Source organism: Rhinopithecus roxellana, chromosome 16, assembly GCF_007565055.1.
Source record: "Rhinopithecus roxellana isolate Shanxi Qingling chromosome 16, ASM756505v1, whole genome shotgun sequence".
Classification (NCBI taxonomy): domain Eukaryota; kingdom Metazoa; phylum Chordata; class Mammalia; order Primates; family Cercopithecidae; genus Rhinopithecus; species Rhinopithecus roxellana.
Genome location: NC_044564.1, coordinates 24,529,916 through 24,545,904, shown reverse-complemented (window position 1 = coordinate 24,545,904; position 15,989 = coordinate 24,529,916). Strand labels below are relative to the sequence as shown.

At 48.5% G+C, this 15,989-nt stretch overlaps 2 protein-coding genes across 12 annotated transcripts in view; both read right to left on the bottom strand.

Moving 5' to 3' along the window:
* Positions 1-4,364, bottom strand: part of C16H9orf24 (chromosome 16 C9orf24 homolog) — a 31,771-nt gene extending 27,407 nt beyond the window's left edge. The window contains exon 1 of the mRNA XM_030919418.1: positions 3,981-4,364. Within this exon, the coding sequence (XP_030775278.1) occupies positions 3,981-4,115 (135 nt within the window). The 5' untranslated portion in view covers positions 4,116-4,364. The remainder of the gene's footprint in view (positions 1-3,980) is intronic.
* Positions 4,365-4,665: 301 nt separating this feature from the next.
* The window catches only part of FAM219A (family with sequence similarity 219 member A), a 58,933-nt gene continuing 47,609 nt past the window's right edge, over positions 4,666-15,989 (bottom strand). For 2 of the 11 annotated variants that reach the window (XM_030919419.1, XM_030919421.1), the window contains exons 2-7: positions 12,354-12,453; positions 12,121-12,195; positions 9,174-9,276; positions 8,853-8,933; positions 8,133-8,187; positions 4,666-7,607 (exon numbers count right to left, since the gene is read on the bottom strand). In XM_030919419.1, the coding sequence (XP_030775279.1) occupies positions 7,449-7,607; positions 8,133-8,187; positions 8,853-8,933; positions 9,174-9,276; positions 12,121-12,195; positions 12,354-12,453 (573 nt within the window). In that variant the 3' untranslated portion in view covers positions 4,666-7,448. The remainder of the gene's footprint in view (positions 7,608-8,132; positions 8,188-8,852; positions 8,934-9,173; positions 9,277-12,120; positions 12,196-12,353; positions 12,454-15,989) is intronic. The other 9 variants (XM_010385779.2, XM_010385778.2, XM_010385777.2 and 6 more) reach the window with 5 other exon arrangements.

Genomic DNA, 15,989 nt, shown 5'->3' with positions numbered 1-15,989 from the left:
TCTTCTATTTTTTTCTCCATTTGTGGATTCACTTATTTTGTTAGTTCTGGAAAATTTTGAGCCTTTTTCTTTGTAGATAATGCCTGTTCTTTATGCTCTTTCCTTCTGAGACTCCCATTAGATGTGTGTGGGATCTTCTCATTCTGTCTTTCATATCGTTTAATGTTTCTTTCATATTTTCATCTCTTTGTCCCTCTGTGCTGCATTCTGGGAAAATTCTTTCAGTCTATTTTGCATTTCACTGGACTTTTCAGCTGTGTTGACTCTGCTCTTTAATCCACCTGCTGAGTTTTTGGTTTAGCAAATACATTTTTCATTTCTAAAAATTCTATTCAGTTCCTTTTTACATTTGTCTACTCATTTTTTAATAATCTCTTAATGCTTGCTTATTTTAATGATTTCATATTTTTAGTTATTTTTATTTTTTAAATAGAGACAAGGTCTCACTATGTTGCCCAGGCTAGTCTTGAACTCTTGGCCTCAAGTGATCTTCCTGTCTCAGCCTTCCAGAGTGCTGGGATTACTACAGGCGTGAGCCACTATGCCTGTCCAGATTTCACATTTTAAAAAAAATCATAATTCTGTATTATTATTATTATTATTATTATTATTTGAGACGGAGTCTCGCTCTGTCACCCAGGCTGGAGTGCAGTGGCACGATCTCGGCTCACTGCAAGCTCTGCCTCCTGGGTTCACGCCATTCTCCTGCCTCAGCCTCCTGAGTAGCTGGGACTACAGGTGCGTGCCACTATGCCGGCTAATTTTTTGTATTTTTTAGTAGAGACAGGGTTTCACTGTGTTAGCCAGGATGGTCTCAACCTCCTGACCTCGTGATCCACCCGCCTTGGCCTCCCAAAGTGCTGGGATTACAGGCGTGAGCCACTGCACCCGGCCCAGTTATTCTATATTATTTAACTGTTAATTCTAATATCTGAAATTCTTGGGAGTTTAAGTTTATTGTTTGTTGTGTCTGCAGATTCTGTAATATGGTGTTTGTTTTCTTTTATCTCTTATTGTGAGCTCATGTTTAATTGCCCTTTCTTCAAAGGATACCTGGAAACCTACATTGAGGATGTTTTCCACCATTGAAGATAAATATTCATGGGGTGTGTGTGTGTATGTGTATGTTGGGGGGCAGAGACATGAAACTTTCTGGTTAAATTTGGAATTTACAGATTTAATTCCTCTATCTTTCAGCTAGTTTAAGGCTTAAATGCCTGTTTGTAGTGCTAATAATGGCATTTGTCCTCAGGACAATCCTGTCTTTTTAACCATACTTACCACTCATCTCCATGACAGTCCAACACAAAATAAAAATTAATTTTTATTCAGAACTTGTTGTTTCAAAGCAGGAGGGCCCTTCAGAGTTTCTAGACCACCACACTGCCAAAAGCAGAAGCCTTTCCTTCTTCTTTTTTTTTTTTTATTTATTTTTTTATTTAAAGAGACAGGGCCTTGCTCTGTCATCCAGGCTGGAGTAAAGTAGTGTGATCACGGCTCACTGCAGCCTCAACCTCCTGGGCTCAAGTGATTCTCCCACCTCAGCCTCCCGAGTAGCTGGGACTATGGGCACATGCCACTGCACCTGGCTAATCTTTGTAGTTTCAGTAGAGACAGGATTTCACCATGTTGCCCAGGCTGGTCTTGAACTCATAGGCTCAAACAATCTGCCTGTCTGCCTCAACCTCCCAAAGTGCTTGGATTACAGGCGCGAGCCACCATGCCTGGCTTTTCCTTCATTCTTAATACCACTGCTATCTGACTTTCACTCCTCGCCATTCACTGAAGCTGTCTGGCTGTTACCAAGAGTCACTACATCCAAGAGATCACTTTCTCTGTCACTAATGCTTGACACTGATCTTTGGCTAATAATGCTGTATTTATTGGTTTATCTTTGATTTTCCTCCTAGTTCTCTGGCAATAATTCCCTGTCTTCTTTTATGGCTTTTCTTCCTTTACCTACCCTTAAATATTTATATTCTCCAAAGTTATGTCCTTGGCCATTTTCTCTCTCTTCTTTGGCAATTTCATCTCTTCCTATGACTTCACCTACCATTTATATGATGATGACTTCAAGATCTCTATCTATAACCCAGACCTTTCCTTTGCTTCAGATAACTATATCTAACTACTTGCCGAACATCTTTTCCTGTATATCCTCAAATATTTTTGTCCTAAAATGAACTCCAAATCTCTAATCTGCTATTCCAAACCTCAGTTGATAGCATTAGCATTCCTCCAGTTGCCACAGCCAAAAACTAGGGTCACCCTAATCTCTCCCCTTACCATCCAGATGGTGACCAAAATCTGTTCATCTACTTTTTAAAATTCCCTCCTATTGAGTATGGAAAAGCAGTCAGGCACTCTCATATTTTGCTTGTGGAAATGTAAATTGTTACAGCCCTTACTTATTATGGCAATTTGAGGTGTAGAGCAAAAGTTTTAAAAATGTGTGTATCCTTTCTCCCAATAATTTCATGTCTAGTAATTTATCCTAAGGGAATAATTGGAAATGTGTACAAAGATACATGTATAAGAATGATTATACTAGCAAAATTTTATAAAGAACCTAAATTTTCAATAAGATTCTTTAAATACAACGTTTTGTAATAAATTTTATTTATTTTTATAATAAACAATATTTGCTTCCTGAAAGGGCATATAATAATATATTAACAATGGTTATTTTAGGTAGTAGGATTTTAGACCTTTTTTCTTTGTGCGTCTCTGAGTTATCCGCATTTTCTACATTGAGCATATATTTATTTTGTAGTTAGACAAAATACATTATTTTAAAAAATTGTCTCCTATTCAACAAATTCATTTTTTCACTGTGACAATCATCTTATCTCCTACCTACATCCTCCTTCCTCATCTTTTACCCCTCGTTGGCCTTCCTGCCCTCAACCCCAGCCCCTGCAGTTCCCTGACACTGTGGCCAGAGTGACCTAACTCACAATTGAACCATGACTCTTCCTCCCAGGTTCAAAAACCTGGAGCCTTATGTCCACGCTCCTAAACATAGCCAGCCAGAGAGGCCCTTCTTGGTCTGGAGACTCCTCCCTCACCCAAGGACTAAACTCTCCTGCTCTAGCAGTTTCAGTTTCTGGTAGGTCCCTGCCCACAGGCTGCCTTTTCTCATGACTCTCTTCTGCTGGAAGCCGCCTCCTCCTGGATCCCTCAGTAGATCTGCCCTTCAGGTTGGGCAGTGCTCTCCCCTTTCTGGCTCTCCACCTCTGCTGGTGCATGTTCCACATCAGGCAACTCTACTTTGTTCACTTGTTTGCTGTGGGCTCCTCAAAGGCAAGGTCTGGCCTTTCCCTTTTGTATCCTGAGTTGCCTACAGATAAAGATACTCAGCAAAGTTTTGTTGGATGGTACACACAGATAAATTCTCTTAGGCAGAGTCACAGTTAGACTCACAGATTTCCTCCCACCTGGCCACCAATCTTCAAGCACAGACGCAAGGAAACTGTGATACATATACATTAAAGGGATGCGTATAGGACAGTTTCTGGCCTATTCCATAGGCAGCCTCAGGGCCTTTGCACTTTCTGATCACTCGTCTGGAACTTTCAGCTCTTCTATTCTTTCAGTTCTTCATGTGGCTAGTTCTATTTCATCCTTCCAGTCTCAGTTTATTGTCACCTTGAGAGAGGGTTTTCCATGACCTAAGTAGCCCTCCCTTTCCATTTCCACTTCCACTACTCTGTTTATTTCCTTTACAGTATTTTTGAAGAATTTATAAAACTCGTGTTTATTTCTTGTTTATTATCTGCCTGTTCCTACCTCCTACCCTAATGTAATTCCATGAAGGCAGGATTTTGTGGTATTTTACATACCATTGTAAATTCTGTGCCTAGGTAAATGAATAAAACACACACACACACAAAGCTACAAATAATTACAAACACACATTGCCAGGCATCCAGACTGGCCATACACTCTGGCCTGCTCCTCCCCGCCAATCTCCCACTTACCGGAGTCAGAAACTTGTTGGCTTCCCAGGCACATAGAGGTGGGTCCTTATAGACCTCCTTGATGGAGGTGGGAGCCCTGTAGGAGTCACTGTAGGTACTGATAGGGGTCTTGGTCTTATGGGAGAACAGGAACATGGTGTGGTCTTGGAGATGCTGTGATGGGCTCTACCTGTCAAGGGCTCCTGCTGGACATCAGTGACCACCCTTCCCCTAGATAACCCACACCTCCAGCCTGGCAGGTGCTCCTAGCTGCTGTAATACCCTCCTGCAGAGGATCTCTCAGCTTCCTTCCCCAACAGCCTTCCTGCTCCCACCCCACACTGATGTCCCCTCCAGCATGGGCACTGCCCATTGTGATATCACCTGACTCAGCCCCATCCCCGGGAAGGTGAGGAGGTCTAATTCCCTCCCTGATCCTGACCCCCTCCTGCCTCAAGTCTATCAAAAAAGCCCAATTTCTAAGAGTTCAGAGGGCCTCTGGAGATCTTCTAGGTCAGGCTTCTCACTGTTGAAGAGAAACAGAGGTTCGGAGGGGTTGTGACTCATCCAGGGTCATGCAGCAGGTCAGTGGCATGCCTGGGAACCCACGGGTGGAGGTGGAGTAACATGTGTGCCCAGAGGACTGGTTCTCTCTGCTTCCCAGCCCATCTGCCCCTTGCCCATACCCCAGGGAGGGAGCTGAGGCTGGCTTGTTTGATGCTTTTAATATCATTATTTATGTTACACGATACACAACCAAGGATGATGGTCAATACTGCAATGAAAATGTTAAAAAAAATATTATACACGGCTCATGTCTTCCACACACCTTCCTGGAAATAAATTAGTGAGCACGGAGAAACCTGGCTGGGTGGCAGCCACGGCTGAGAGAGGAGGGAGTGTTAAGGCAGTATCTACAAGGGGAAGGGTGGCAGGAGGGCAAGCTAAGGCCTAGATTCTTCCCTCCAACCTCCCAGACAGGGAAGGAGGGAGCCACGCCCCTCCCTAGACACGGAAGCTGCCACTGCCGGCTTCCTGCCTCTCTCTGCCACACATACACTGCCTCAGTTGGAAGCCCTTGCCTGCCAGGGAACTAATGTGTCCTGTGGGAGGGAGATTTTCCCTGGTGTCTAAGGGCCACAGGGATTGAACAATGGGCCCGAGTCACACAGCAAGTCAGCAGCAAAGGCAGCAGTCTAAATGAGCCCCCAAAAAGAGGAGGTACCCATGTTCTAGAAAGGTGAATCAAGGAGCCCCGGGGTGGTGGTGGTGGTAGTGGGAGGCCTGGCTCTGGGTTCCAGATGATGGGGGCACAGGGGTTGGGGGGATGTTGATCTGGGTGGGAGAGGTGGGCTCAGATGGGGGCCAGTATGAGCCTTGTGGGTCCTGCAGGTACCTTCTCTGTCCTTGCCTCCCTTTGTTTGGCATTTTCTCATCATCTAACTTGGGTCCCTGGCACTAGAGGAGGTAGGGATGGGTTGGAGGAGTGGGGGTGGTAAGCTGCACCCCAATATTTTGGAGTTGGCACTTCCTGGGTATGATGCAGGGAGAGGTGCCACCCTTCCTAAGCCAACAGCCTCACTCCCTCCTCTCATTGCTCCCCATTCCAGCTGCCACCTCCCAGGACTGGTGTCCAGAGAGTGGGCTGTGGGTGAATCTACTGCATGCCTGCAGCATGTGAGTGGATCTATGGGAGTGGATCCAGCAGCACATGTGGGGTGTTAGCATGAGATGATCCACCTGGGCCTGTGCTATAAGGTATGTGGGCACAGGCCTGTGCAGTTTTAGGCTATCTGTGCTTTCATTTTTCTTCACACGGTGTCAGGTCTACACTGCCCAGCTCCAGAGGAGGGCCTTCCTTACCTCTTCCCTCTTGATTTTCAGCCTCAGCTTTCCGGAACCCTCCCCCAAACCAGCAATAGCAGAAGCAGCTGTATACACATCTTGACCTACAGACACCCTATACAGCCACACACAGTAGACACCCCCCAACACACATACACATTCACAGAAAACACGTAATCCCAAACAGAGCCACGTGTGCTCAGACATACACAGTCCTGATAGGTACTGCCCCTTCCCCTTTCCACAGAGACACACAACTCAGCCCCACCCCAACCTTTAGGTGTACTGAGACACACAGAGATCGCCCCCTCCCCACCACAGAAATTCCTATAAAGAAACTCTTTCAGGTATAAAAGGATTTTAAACATAATTTCAGCTGCTGTTCATTTTCTCGTTGAGGAAACTGAAGACCAGAGAAAGGAAGTGGCTTGTTGAAGATCACAGGGAGGGGCCAGAGCTACAACCAGAACCCAGGCTTCTGACTCCTGGTCCAAGGCTGTCAGCCCATTGCACTGCTGAGCCGCCTTCTGCACTGTAAACAGACCACACAGGCACTTGCCCACCAGGGACACCCACATCTATGACAGGAATAGACTGAGGAGAGACAGGTCCAACAGAGACACACACACACCCACCCCCTGACAGCCTCAGAGACATACACGCATTCTGCTAAGCACTCCCTACCACATCCAAACAACCACATCCATACAACCACTCAGCCCACTGGATTCTCCAAAGCTTGCTCCTGGATTCTTACTGGGAAGCAGCCTCCCGGGTCTTGGGCTGGGATGAGGGGAATGGGCCATTGGAGGCCAGCCTTACTCCCTGCTTCCAGCCTGGGATTGAGACCAATGAGCAGAAGGATAGGTGAGGGTGGGGGTGGGGTGGGCTGGTGGCAGAGAGATAGATGCATTGGTGAAGGGCCAATGAGGACAGATCACACCACTCAAACCTCAGCCTGTCTCTAAGGCCCACCTTACCCTGCCCCACTCCCAGGGAGCAAGGAAGCGGGTGAATGGGTCAAGAGGAGGAAGAAGGCAGTGATCCGATGGGTAAGGGGCACTACCCGGTTGGGCAGCTTTGCCAGGCTTCCCATCTGAGGAGGGGGAAATGCAAATAGAAACATGGACCGGTAGGGGGCATGTGCAGGGGGCTCCGAGGTGCTGGGACCCATCCCCACTGCCCTGGGCCTTTCTCCCTCTGAGCCCATTTCCTGGTTAGGCTGAGGCCGGGGCTGGGGGGTTCATGGCTTCGCTGGGGTGGGGCCAAGCCCCTGGCTTTGTGATCCCCCCACTCATTAATGTTGACCTCCCTCCCGTCCAGTCTTCTCTTTTGGCCACCGGACTGCAGCCCTGGGAAGTGGGGCAGGGTGCTGGGTGAGGTTCCCCCAGGTAACTGAACAAACGGCCCCCACCCCTCCTCAGCTCCTGGGTGGAGAGAGACCCGGTTTTGGTTTCTCCGGCTCCATGAACACACAGAGGTACACGTCCTACCATAGGAGGAAGCAATGACTGTTATACAAGGTTGGCGGCTGTAGGGGCGTGGGGCCGGGGGGCAGACAGACGAGCTGGGGAGGGGTCGGCCTCTGCCCGTCATGCCCAGCCCTTGGCGGCCCCACCCTGGCGGCCGCAGCAGCCCCGCCCGCTACTGAATGTGGCAGGCGGTGGAGGACGTGGCCTGGCAGCACATGCAGGTGGGGTTCACGGACTTGGGGGGGATGAGATCTAGGTCCTCGTCGTCGGGGATCTCATCTAACCGATAGCCATCCTTCAGCAGCTGGATGTTCAAATCTTGGTTGATCTGCTGTAGGCAAAGGGGAGGGAGGTCAGGCCCGAGTGGCAGGGAGGCACCACCCACAGCTCTGCGGCCACTCCAGGCCGTCTGTGCCCCAATCCAGCCGGTGCCTTGGATATCAGCCCCGCTCTGTCCCGCGTCTGTCCATACCCCCAGGCCCTGCTCCTGCCTAGGCGCCCTCCTCCACCTCTGGCCTCTCTTTCTAGTCATCCCTCCCCATTCTAAGGTCAACTTCACACCTCTGGTCCTGTCCCTATCTCAGGCTGGCTACTAGAGGATATCACCTGTATTTTACACCTGTTCTATTTAAATGGCCTGCTGCAATCTAAAGCCCCACTCCTAACCCTAGTCTCCCTGCACTTGAGGCCAGTAACCACTTCTTTTCCATCCTATCCCAGGCCCACCCTGTGCAGGGCACGGCCCAGCCCTGCCCAGCCCTCTTTTTCATTGTACTTGGGCGTTGGCCCCAGCCCTCCCCCTGATGGTGATGATCCTGCCCAGTGGTGTCTAGGGCGAGAAGGGGTAGGGGCTCACCTCAGCAGAGGAGTAGCCGGAGGAGGAGTATCTAGACATATCAAAGTCATCATCGCTGGCCATGGAGGAAAGAGAGGGAAAGTGATACCAAGAAATTAAATAGAAAACTCTCCGCAATCCCACCTCCCATTAGTCAGCATCCCACACCTCCCTCATAGTTCCAAATGGCAAAATCTCAATACAAACTGTACTTGCTGTGCAAATGCAGGATTTTAAAGACAAGTTCCCTAGCCCCACCCTTAAAATCAATTGCTATCCTTAACCTCCTTCTAAATATAGCAGTTACTCCTTTCACCCCCTTCCTTCTCATCTTTTGTTTTTCTAGACTCAAATCACCCTGACTTGTAGGGTATTCCCAAAGTCCAAGTGTAGCCAAGTGTTTTCCAGGGAGTAGGGCTCCTCCCTGAGGGGATGGGGCATTAAGCATCATATTCTGCTGTCCAGAGACAACATCACAGGCCAGTTAGGGACAACCGTTGGATCAGTTGTCCCAGGATGACAGGAGACAGCACAGGCCCCCCTTTCCTCTCTCTGCCACCTTTCTTCAACCCCTAGTCCCTGGTGTAAAAAAATTCCCATCCCTGGAGAATTCACCCTTGGAGAGATTCTGGCTGAAGAATACCCCAGTTCTGACATTAGAGCAGGTATGGCCTGTATAGTCCACTTGTGCTACACAGGTTCCTTTGGGCTGCCCAGCTGCCCCCAAACCCCCATACACACCTGTCCGTGTCAAGGGCTACCAGTGGCTTCTCATCAGGGCTCTGGTCAAGCGAGGAGTACCCTTTATTGGGGACAACCAGCCTGGGTGAAGAATTTTGGGAGTTAAAGTGGCAAGTGGAGCATAGAAACCTGGCAAGAGACTGGGTTAGGTCCCGTCCCACCACTTCCTTCCTTCCCTCCCTCCCCACCTTGGATCCTGTTAAGGCTGTCTCCTCTCAGAGAGGAGCTGGGCCTGAGGAGCAGGGGAAGAGAAGGAGGCTCAGGACCAGCAGAAATAGATCCTGGCTGGCAGGGTCCAGGTTGGGTAGGGAGGGCCTCTACCTTGTTCGGGCCATGACATTGTTCTTCTTGGGTTGCTGGTTGACAGGGCTACCCATGCTGCCATTCTTCAGGGAGCCCTTCCGGGCCAGTTCCCGCTGCTTCTCTGCAAGAGAACATGGGAAGGAAGCTGTGTCCTGCCCCTGAGGCCACCCTGCCTTACTACTCAGGGCAGCCTGGGCTGGGCCTTCACTGTGAAACCACTTGCTCCTAGAAGGACTGAGGCAGGGATCCCAACTCCAGGCCCCTGCTGCTTTGTGGAGCTAGTACCTGGCCCTGCACAACCTGAGGCAGACAGTAGGGGGCAAAAAGAGGAGGCTGTCCCTTGTTTTCCAGGAACTACAACTCCCATGTTAGGGTAGTTAGTGTGTACTTGATGCCAGGGAAAGGCTGGAGGAGAAGAGACAATCACAGAAGGCTGGCACAGTCAGAGAGGGCTTCCTTTAGGTGACACCATGACTTGGAGAGAGGTGGGCATTCTAGGAAGGAGGGACAGTGCATGCAAAAATGCATTTAAAAGTGAGCATAAGTGTCGCTCTGGATAGAGGGGTGAAGAGAAAGGTCAGGTTAGAGAAGTAAAATTCATTTATTCAGCCACTTATTCATTCAACAAATATCCATGTCACTAATTATATGTCAGGTCCTGTGCTAAGGGGCTGAAGACTCTCTCTGGTTACAAACTCAGAACATGAAGGACTTGAATGCCAGACAGAGGAGTTTGGGATTAACACAGAAGGAAAAAGAAGCCACTGAAGATTGTGATGTGGGAGGGGCAGGATGGGGCTGCAAGGTAAGGGGCAGGAGGCTGGGGGAGCCCATTTGGCTACACTGCCTGAGTGGTGCTCCTGACTCCTTTGCCAAGGTCTGAGTTCTCCAAGGTTCCAAAGCCTACCAGGTTCATGGAGCTGGCCATCAGGTGACCCACTCCACTGCCTGGTATGAGACAACTGTTCCCAGAAGTAGCTGCCTGGGTCTTGGAGGAGTCCCATCTGCCCTTCCCTACTCATCTCAATTAAAGCCCAGATCTAGGAAAAGGAACTGTTAGGTAGAGAGGGACACTAGGGAAAATGACTCATAAAATAACCAAATGCTCCAGAGGGTAAGGATGGGGAGGACCTTTACAGCTACTGTGACTCACTTTGAAATTTCCCCTGACCTCATGTCTCTGAATCTCTGTCTCCTACTCTTTGACCCTCTTTCTTTGCCACTGCTCATCTGATTCCAGTTTTTTCCCAGCTTCTTTCCAGCAGGTGGCAGCTGCCATTACCACTGTAGGCCTCTAGGGGGTGCAATTTGCCTTAAAGTTTCTGGCAGTACTTGGTGCAACTGGGACAATGCTGTGAATTTTCATGAGGAGCTTTGATGGTAATGTAATGGGGAGGAAAAAAGATGTGATTTTAAAACTTGCTGAAATTGTCTGAAATAGTGGGAAAAAAGCAAACAATAAACTGGCAAAACCAAACTACAGACTACTATACAACCATTTAAAAGAATGAAGTCACTATATGCTGACATTAGAAGGAGCTCCAAGATTTAGGTGGTGGGAGAGGGAAGGCCAAGTTTCAGAAAATGTGCACAATATGACACCACTTATATTAAAATACAAAGTAAAACTACAAAAACTAAAAAGGCTTGGAACGGTTACCTCTTAGGAGGAGAATGTGATGGGGGAGAGCAAAGAAGTTATGCTTGTTAAAATACTTGTATTGTTACATTAAACAATATTAGGCTGGGCATGGTGGCTCATGTCTGTAATCTCAGCACTTTGAGAGGCCGAGGTGGGTGGATCACTTGAAGCCAGGAGTTCCAGACCAGCCTGGCCAATATGGTGAAAGCCTATCTTTACTAAACATATAAAAATTAGCTGGGCGTGGTGGTGTGCACCTATAATCCCAGCTACTTGGGAGGCTGAGGTAGGAGAATCACTTGAATCGGGGAAGCAGAAGTTGCAGTGAGCCAGGATCATGCCACTGCAGTCCAGCCTGGACAACAGAGAGAGACTCTGTCTCAAAAAAAAAAAAAAAAAGAAAAAAGAAAGAAAAAAAAAAAAAAGACCAACCCCATCCCCCCAGTAAATAAAATTGGCTACAGTTTTAATCTGATGTCCTAGGAATAGAAACAAATTCCAAGGAGAGAACTATTCTCGTTTAGAAAAACAGCTCGAGGGGCTCCTTGGATGTGGTCTGGAAGGAGAGAAGCAAGCAAGGTAAGAAAAAAAAATAGCAGTTGAATAATAAAAGTACAGGCCTCTGTGGAAAGGAGGGAGAAAGCTGTAGGGAAAGGACCCTTAGAACTGAGGAGGCATCAGTAATTGTTGGGCACCTGGAGCCTGAGGAGGAGGATGGACAGGACGGTGGCCTGGATGGCAGAGGAGCTTGGAAGGATAATAATGACCTATATTTAATTGTAAACTCTTTCCTGTATGTCCTGTTTTGTAATTTCTCTTCAAGAAACCAAAGTTTTCATAAAACTATGTTATACACAGCAGCCGTGAGACAGTGAAACTTTGGTCCCTGAAGGGAGAGGGGCAGCACATGGGGTGAAGGGAGGGCAATGGTGGCAGGAGCTGTGGACAGTGGCCAGGAGCGAGGGGACTTCACAGGATCAGGCTGCACAGTAAACTGACTTTGGAGTGGACATGAGACAAAGCCACAAGGGAAATGTGACCCGGAAAGGGAGGGAGATATTTGGGTTTTCTAAGAAATTAAGGGAAAAATCCCTCAAATAGGTGCCAACTGGGCCCAGAGATCTCTAGATGGGCTGAGGTTGTAATCAGGAGAAGGGCCCAGCTTCTAGGATTGAAACTCTCATTCCTTTCTATCCCTTAGACATAACAAGTAACACCCCACTTCTAAGGCAGCTTCCTCTCAGCCTGACCCAGTGTTTGATGGGACTTCCAAGTCCTCTCTCTAGGGTTCCATGAAAACCCTGCAGCTATCCCCCAGAATACCTGGAACGTCCTTGGCTTCAGAGATGCCTCCTAGAGTTTCAGGCTCCTGTAGAGAACTGTAATTGCCCTCTTTGCCTGCAGGAAACAAGGTGCCTGGCAGTGCCAATGACTTGAAGGTTTGAGTCTTGGAATCATCTAGGCTGAGCTGGTTTATTTGTGGCACCTCATTGTAGACCCAGCCCAGAGCATCTTGCCTACTCCCCACATCTCCCTCATCCCCCAGACACACTCACCCAGCTTCACTTGGAGCGGGGATGGTTTGTAATTCATGGCTACTGACTCACCCTCCCGGGCGTCACAGTCTCCGTCTGAGATGGAGGCGGCGGTTGGGTCCTGTGGGGAGAAAGCAGTAAGACAGAGTTGTTAGGGAGTGAAGACAGGGGTTGCTCAGCCCTGAAGCTAGCCTTCCTACCTGCTCTCTGGGCTTCTGTGAGCATTCCCCACTCACAGCAGGCAGGGCATTCAGGGAGAGAGGGGCAGACCTATCTACTGTGGGACAAAAACACTGGGCTAGGTAGAAGAACCAAGGATCTGGGTTTCACGTACACCCAACTTGGTGTCTGTCCTCAAAGTCCTGTGTGGTCCAGCCTCCTCCAGAAAGCCCATCATGATTTCTTTAAACTCACAGGACTTCCTTCTCCTAACTCCCATACTAGTAGCCCTTCCCTTCAGGCCCTTCCTGTGTACTTGCTTGGCAAGGTCTTCCTAGGTTCCTGTGAGTTTAAGTCTGGGTTAAGGGGAGAGTAGGTGCTGTCTGAGATGGGTCGTCTCCCTCTGTTTCCCAGTGCTGGACAGGTTCCTTCACAGGATCCAGAGAACTGACTGGCCAAGCCACACCAGCCTTCAAGGCTACAGCCACTGGACAAAAAATAGTTCTAATGAGGACTTCTCCAGTTCACAAATGACGCCTAAAGAGTGTCTCCTGGGAGAACCTGAAAAGTTGGCTAGGTATGGTAGATGAGAAGACAAATAATGACAAACCAGCAGGTGGCCAGTTAGTCTTTTGCTGCCCAGAGGGCAAAACACTTGATTCTACAGATGGCCAGGAAGATAGGAAAGCACAAATTCTGTGTATTGTCCTGAGTCTGGAACCTCTGACATCCTCTTCACTGCCCTCTTCACTAATCTCTAATTGGGCTGGGTACTGTGCTGTGCAGAGTCTTTTTTTTTTTTTTTTTTTTTTTTTGAGACGGAGTCTTGCTCTGTTGCCCAGGCTGGAGTGCAGTGGTGCAATCTTAGCTTACTACAACCTCCGCCTCCCAGGTTCAAGCGATTCTCCTGCCTCAGCCTCCTAAGCAGTTGGGACTACAGGTGCATGCCACCATGCCCAGCTAATTTTTGTATTTTTAGTAGAGATGGGGTTTCACCATATTGGCCAGGCTGGTCTCGAACTCCTGACCTCATGATCCGCCTGCCTCAGCCTCCCAAAGTGCTAGGATTACAGGTGTGAGCCACCATGCCCAGCTAAGAGTCCTTATCTAGCCTTGCCATCCCCTCCCAAACACCCTCCTCTGCTGCAAGATCCAGGGCCCTGGCCCAGCCTGCCTCAGTCAGTTGGAAGTGGCTGAAGTCATCCACATTCTCCCTGAGACTCTGAGGACCAACCATTGACAGGGGTGCTGCCATCCTAGTTGTCTTTGCATTTTAACCAGGGCCTGTAGAGTGCTAAACCTAAGGTGTGAGGAGTGCAGAGGGGATCCAAGGCTGCTGCCTGTTCTGCCTCTGCGGATGCAGGGAGTAGACAGATGGGCATGTAGAATGCTGCCACGGTGTCAGGCCCAGCGATCTGAGTGGCTGCTGGTGACCCAGCAAGGGAAGGATATATAACCATTATGGTGCCTTCTGTTCCCTTTAAAATGAGGCAGTGGGAATGAAAATATGCTTGTCACTAAGGGGAAAGGGAAAAGTCTAGCAGGTTTGAGAGGGAAATCCTGGCCTTGTCTGTGTTCCTTCAGGCCATCCAGAGCACAAGACTCTGGGTGGGCTGTGTTGCCACAGGGGTTTGCAAGTTCCTGAGGGCAAAACCTGTGCCTCCCTCCCCTGCTTTGATCCCTAGCCCTTAGCCTTGACTGAGTAGAAGGGCAGAAGGCTTTGCTCAGAAAGGCTAGGTGCTGCAGTGCCTGCATCTTGGGCAACTTCCCATGCTGCAAGTCCTTCATCCTCCCTGGCTCAGCAACCTCTTTGAGAGACTCATAGACAACACCTGTCCTGCACAGCCTTGGAGAAGCAAACCTCTACTGGCCCTGATGTGCCTCTCTGCAGCCAAAACAGCCTCTCAGCTGCTACCTGCAGGGGAGGTGAAGATGGAACAGCTGGGTTCTGGATTTCCTGTGGGCCACAGAAAGTGCTCGCTGCAAAGCAGCCAGAGGGAAGGCTTTTTAAAGGGCAAATCCCATAAACATGCTGATAGGACCCTACCAGGGCAGCACTGGCACATTTCCAAGTCCCAAGTCACATTCCCTCACTTTTTTGGTAGCATTCATCACATGTCACATATACCACATCCATTTGGAAAAGGCTTCCTCCCTTGGCTCATCTCTTGCCTCTCTATCATTTCTCTGTCCTCCCACAACCCTTTGCCTCCTCTGTAGGGTCCTGCCCTTGGCCCTCCTCTCGCTCCTCAGGGAGCCCTGATGTCTCCTATAGTTCTGATGGACATTTTTATACTGAAGACTTCTAAATCTGTGGCATTTCAATCCTGCTTCTCCTCCTTAACCTTCCACCCCATCTATCACATGAGAGTGTTAGGCCTCACCATCCTTTCCCTGGGGCTGATTTTTAAAAACACAAGCCCTTAGATGTTTGGGGCTAACTTTTTACTCCTCAGTGCAGATGAGTTAATCAAAGTTTCTTCTCTCAGTCTGGAGGTACTGGGTGTAAATGGTAACATGGGAGGTAGATTGCACAGGAAGGACAGGGCGAGGAAGCTGTTGAGCAACTCTGGTCACAGGGACCCACATGTAGTCCTTGAGGCCTACAGCGCAGTTCCTGGTGGTATTTGATCCTGAGTGAAACTGCCAGCTCCTCTGGACCACAACTTAGGAGGGGCCTGACCAGGTGGCAGAGCCCTAGGCTGAGAGGTCCCATGCAAAGCCCACCATTCAGCATCTCCTCCATCACTATCCATGACAGAAGGCCACCTTCGTGGCAAGCACAAAGATCGCTGGCACTGTGCCTGCAAACATAAGCCTTTACTGTGAGCTTCCTTTATATCTTCCCTTAGAAATGCAGCCAATGCACCACAACCGTCTCATGGCAATGTAATCAGGGAGATTAAATGTAAAATATTCATGAATATAAGTATCAGGAAAGACTCCAGGCAGAAGGAAGTGCCTGGCTCCAAGAAATCAGGGAGAATTTAAAGTGCCCCCCAAGGACATCTGAAGGCGTGAGCTAGATCCGGGAACTAGAGATTAACAAGATTATTAATAAACACTCAGCAGAGACAGACATTGAAATGCATCTCTAACAGCAAACCCTGTTTCTGCAACCCTTCAAATAAATTCTCCAAAGACTGCAGAAATGATTAACAGCCCAGCCTCACTGTTTCTGGGACAGGATATATAGGCTAATGGCTAGTGCAAAGCCAATATAGCTAGAGGAAGGCAAAAGCATCAGAAGAATCCTTAGAATTATAATAGTTTGGTCCACTGATTTTCATTAAACTGTGTTCCCTGAGTGATTGTGAGGGGGGAGCTATAGAATGGGGGTCTGGCTTCCCTTTAATAAAAGTAGATTCACCTTTATTTCATTTATATATTAGCCTGTTGCAACATTTTGGTTGGAGAAAAGGTTCTACTTTTTTTAAAATGTTAAAATCTTTTGATTTTAAATCTTTAAAAATGTTTTATTATGGAAATTATAACAAG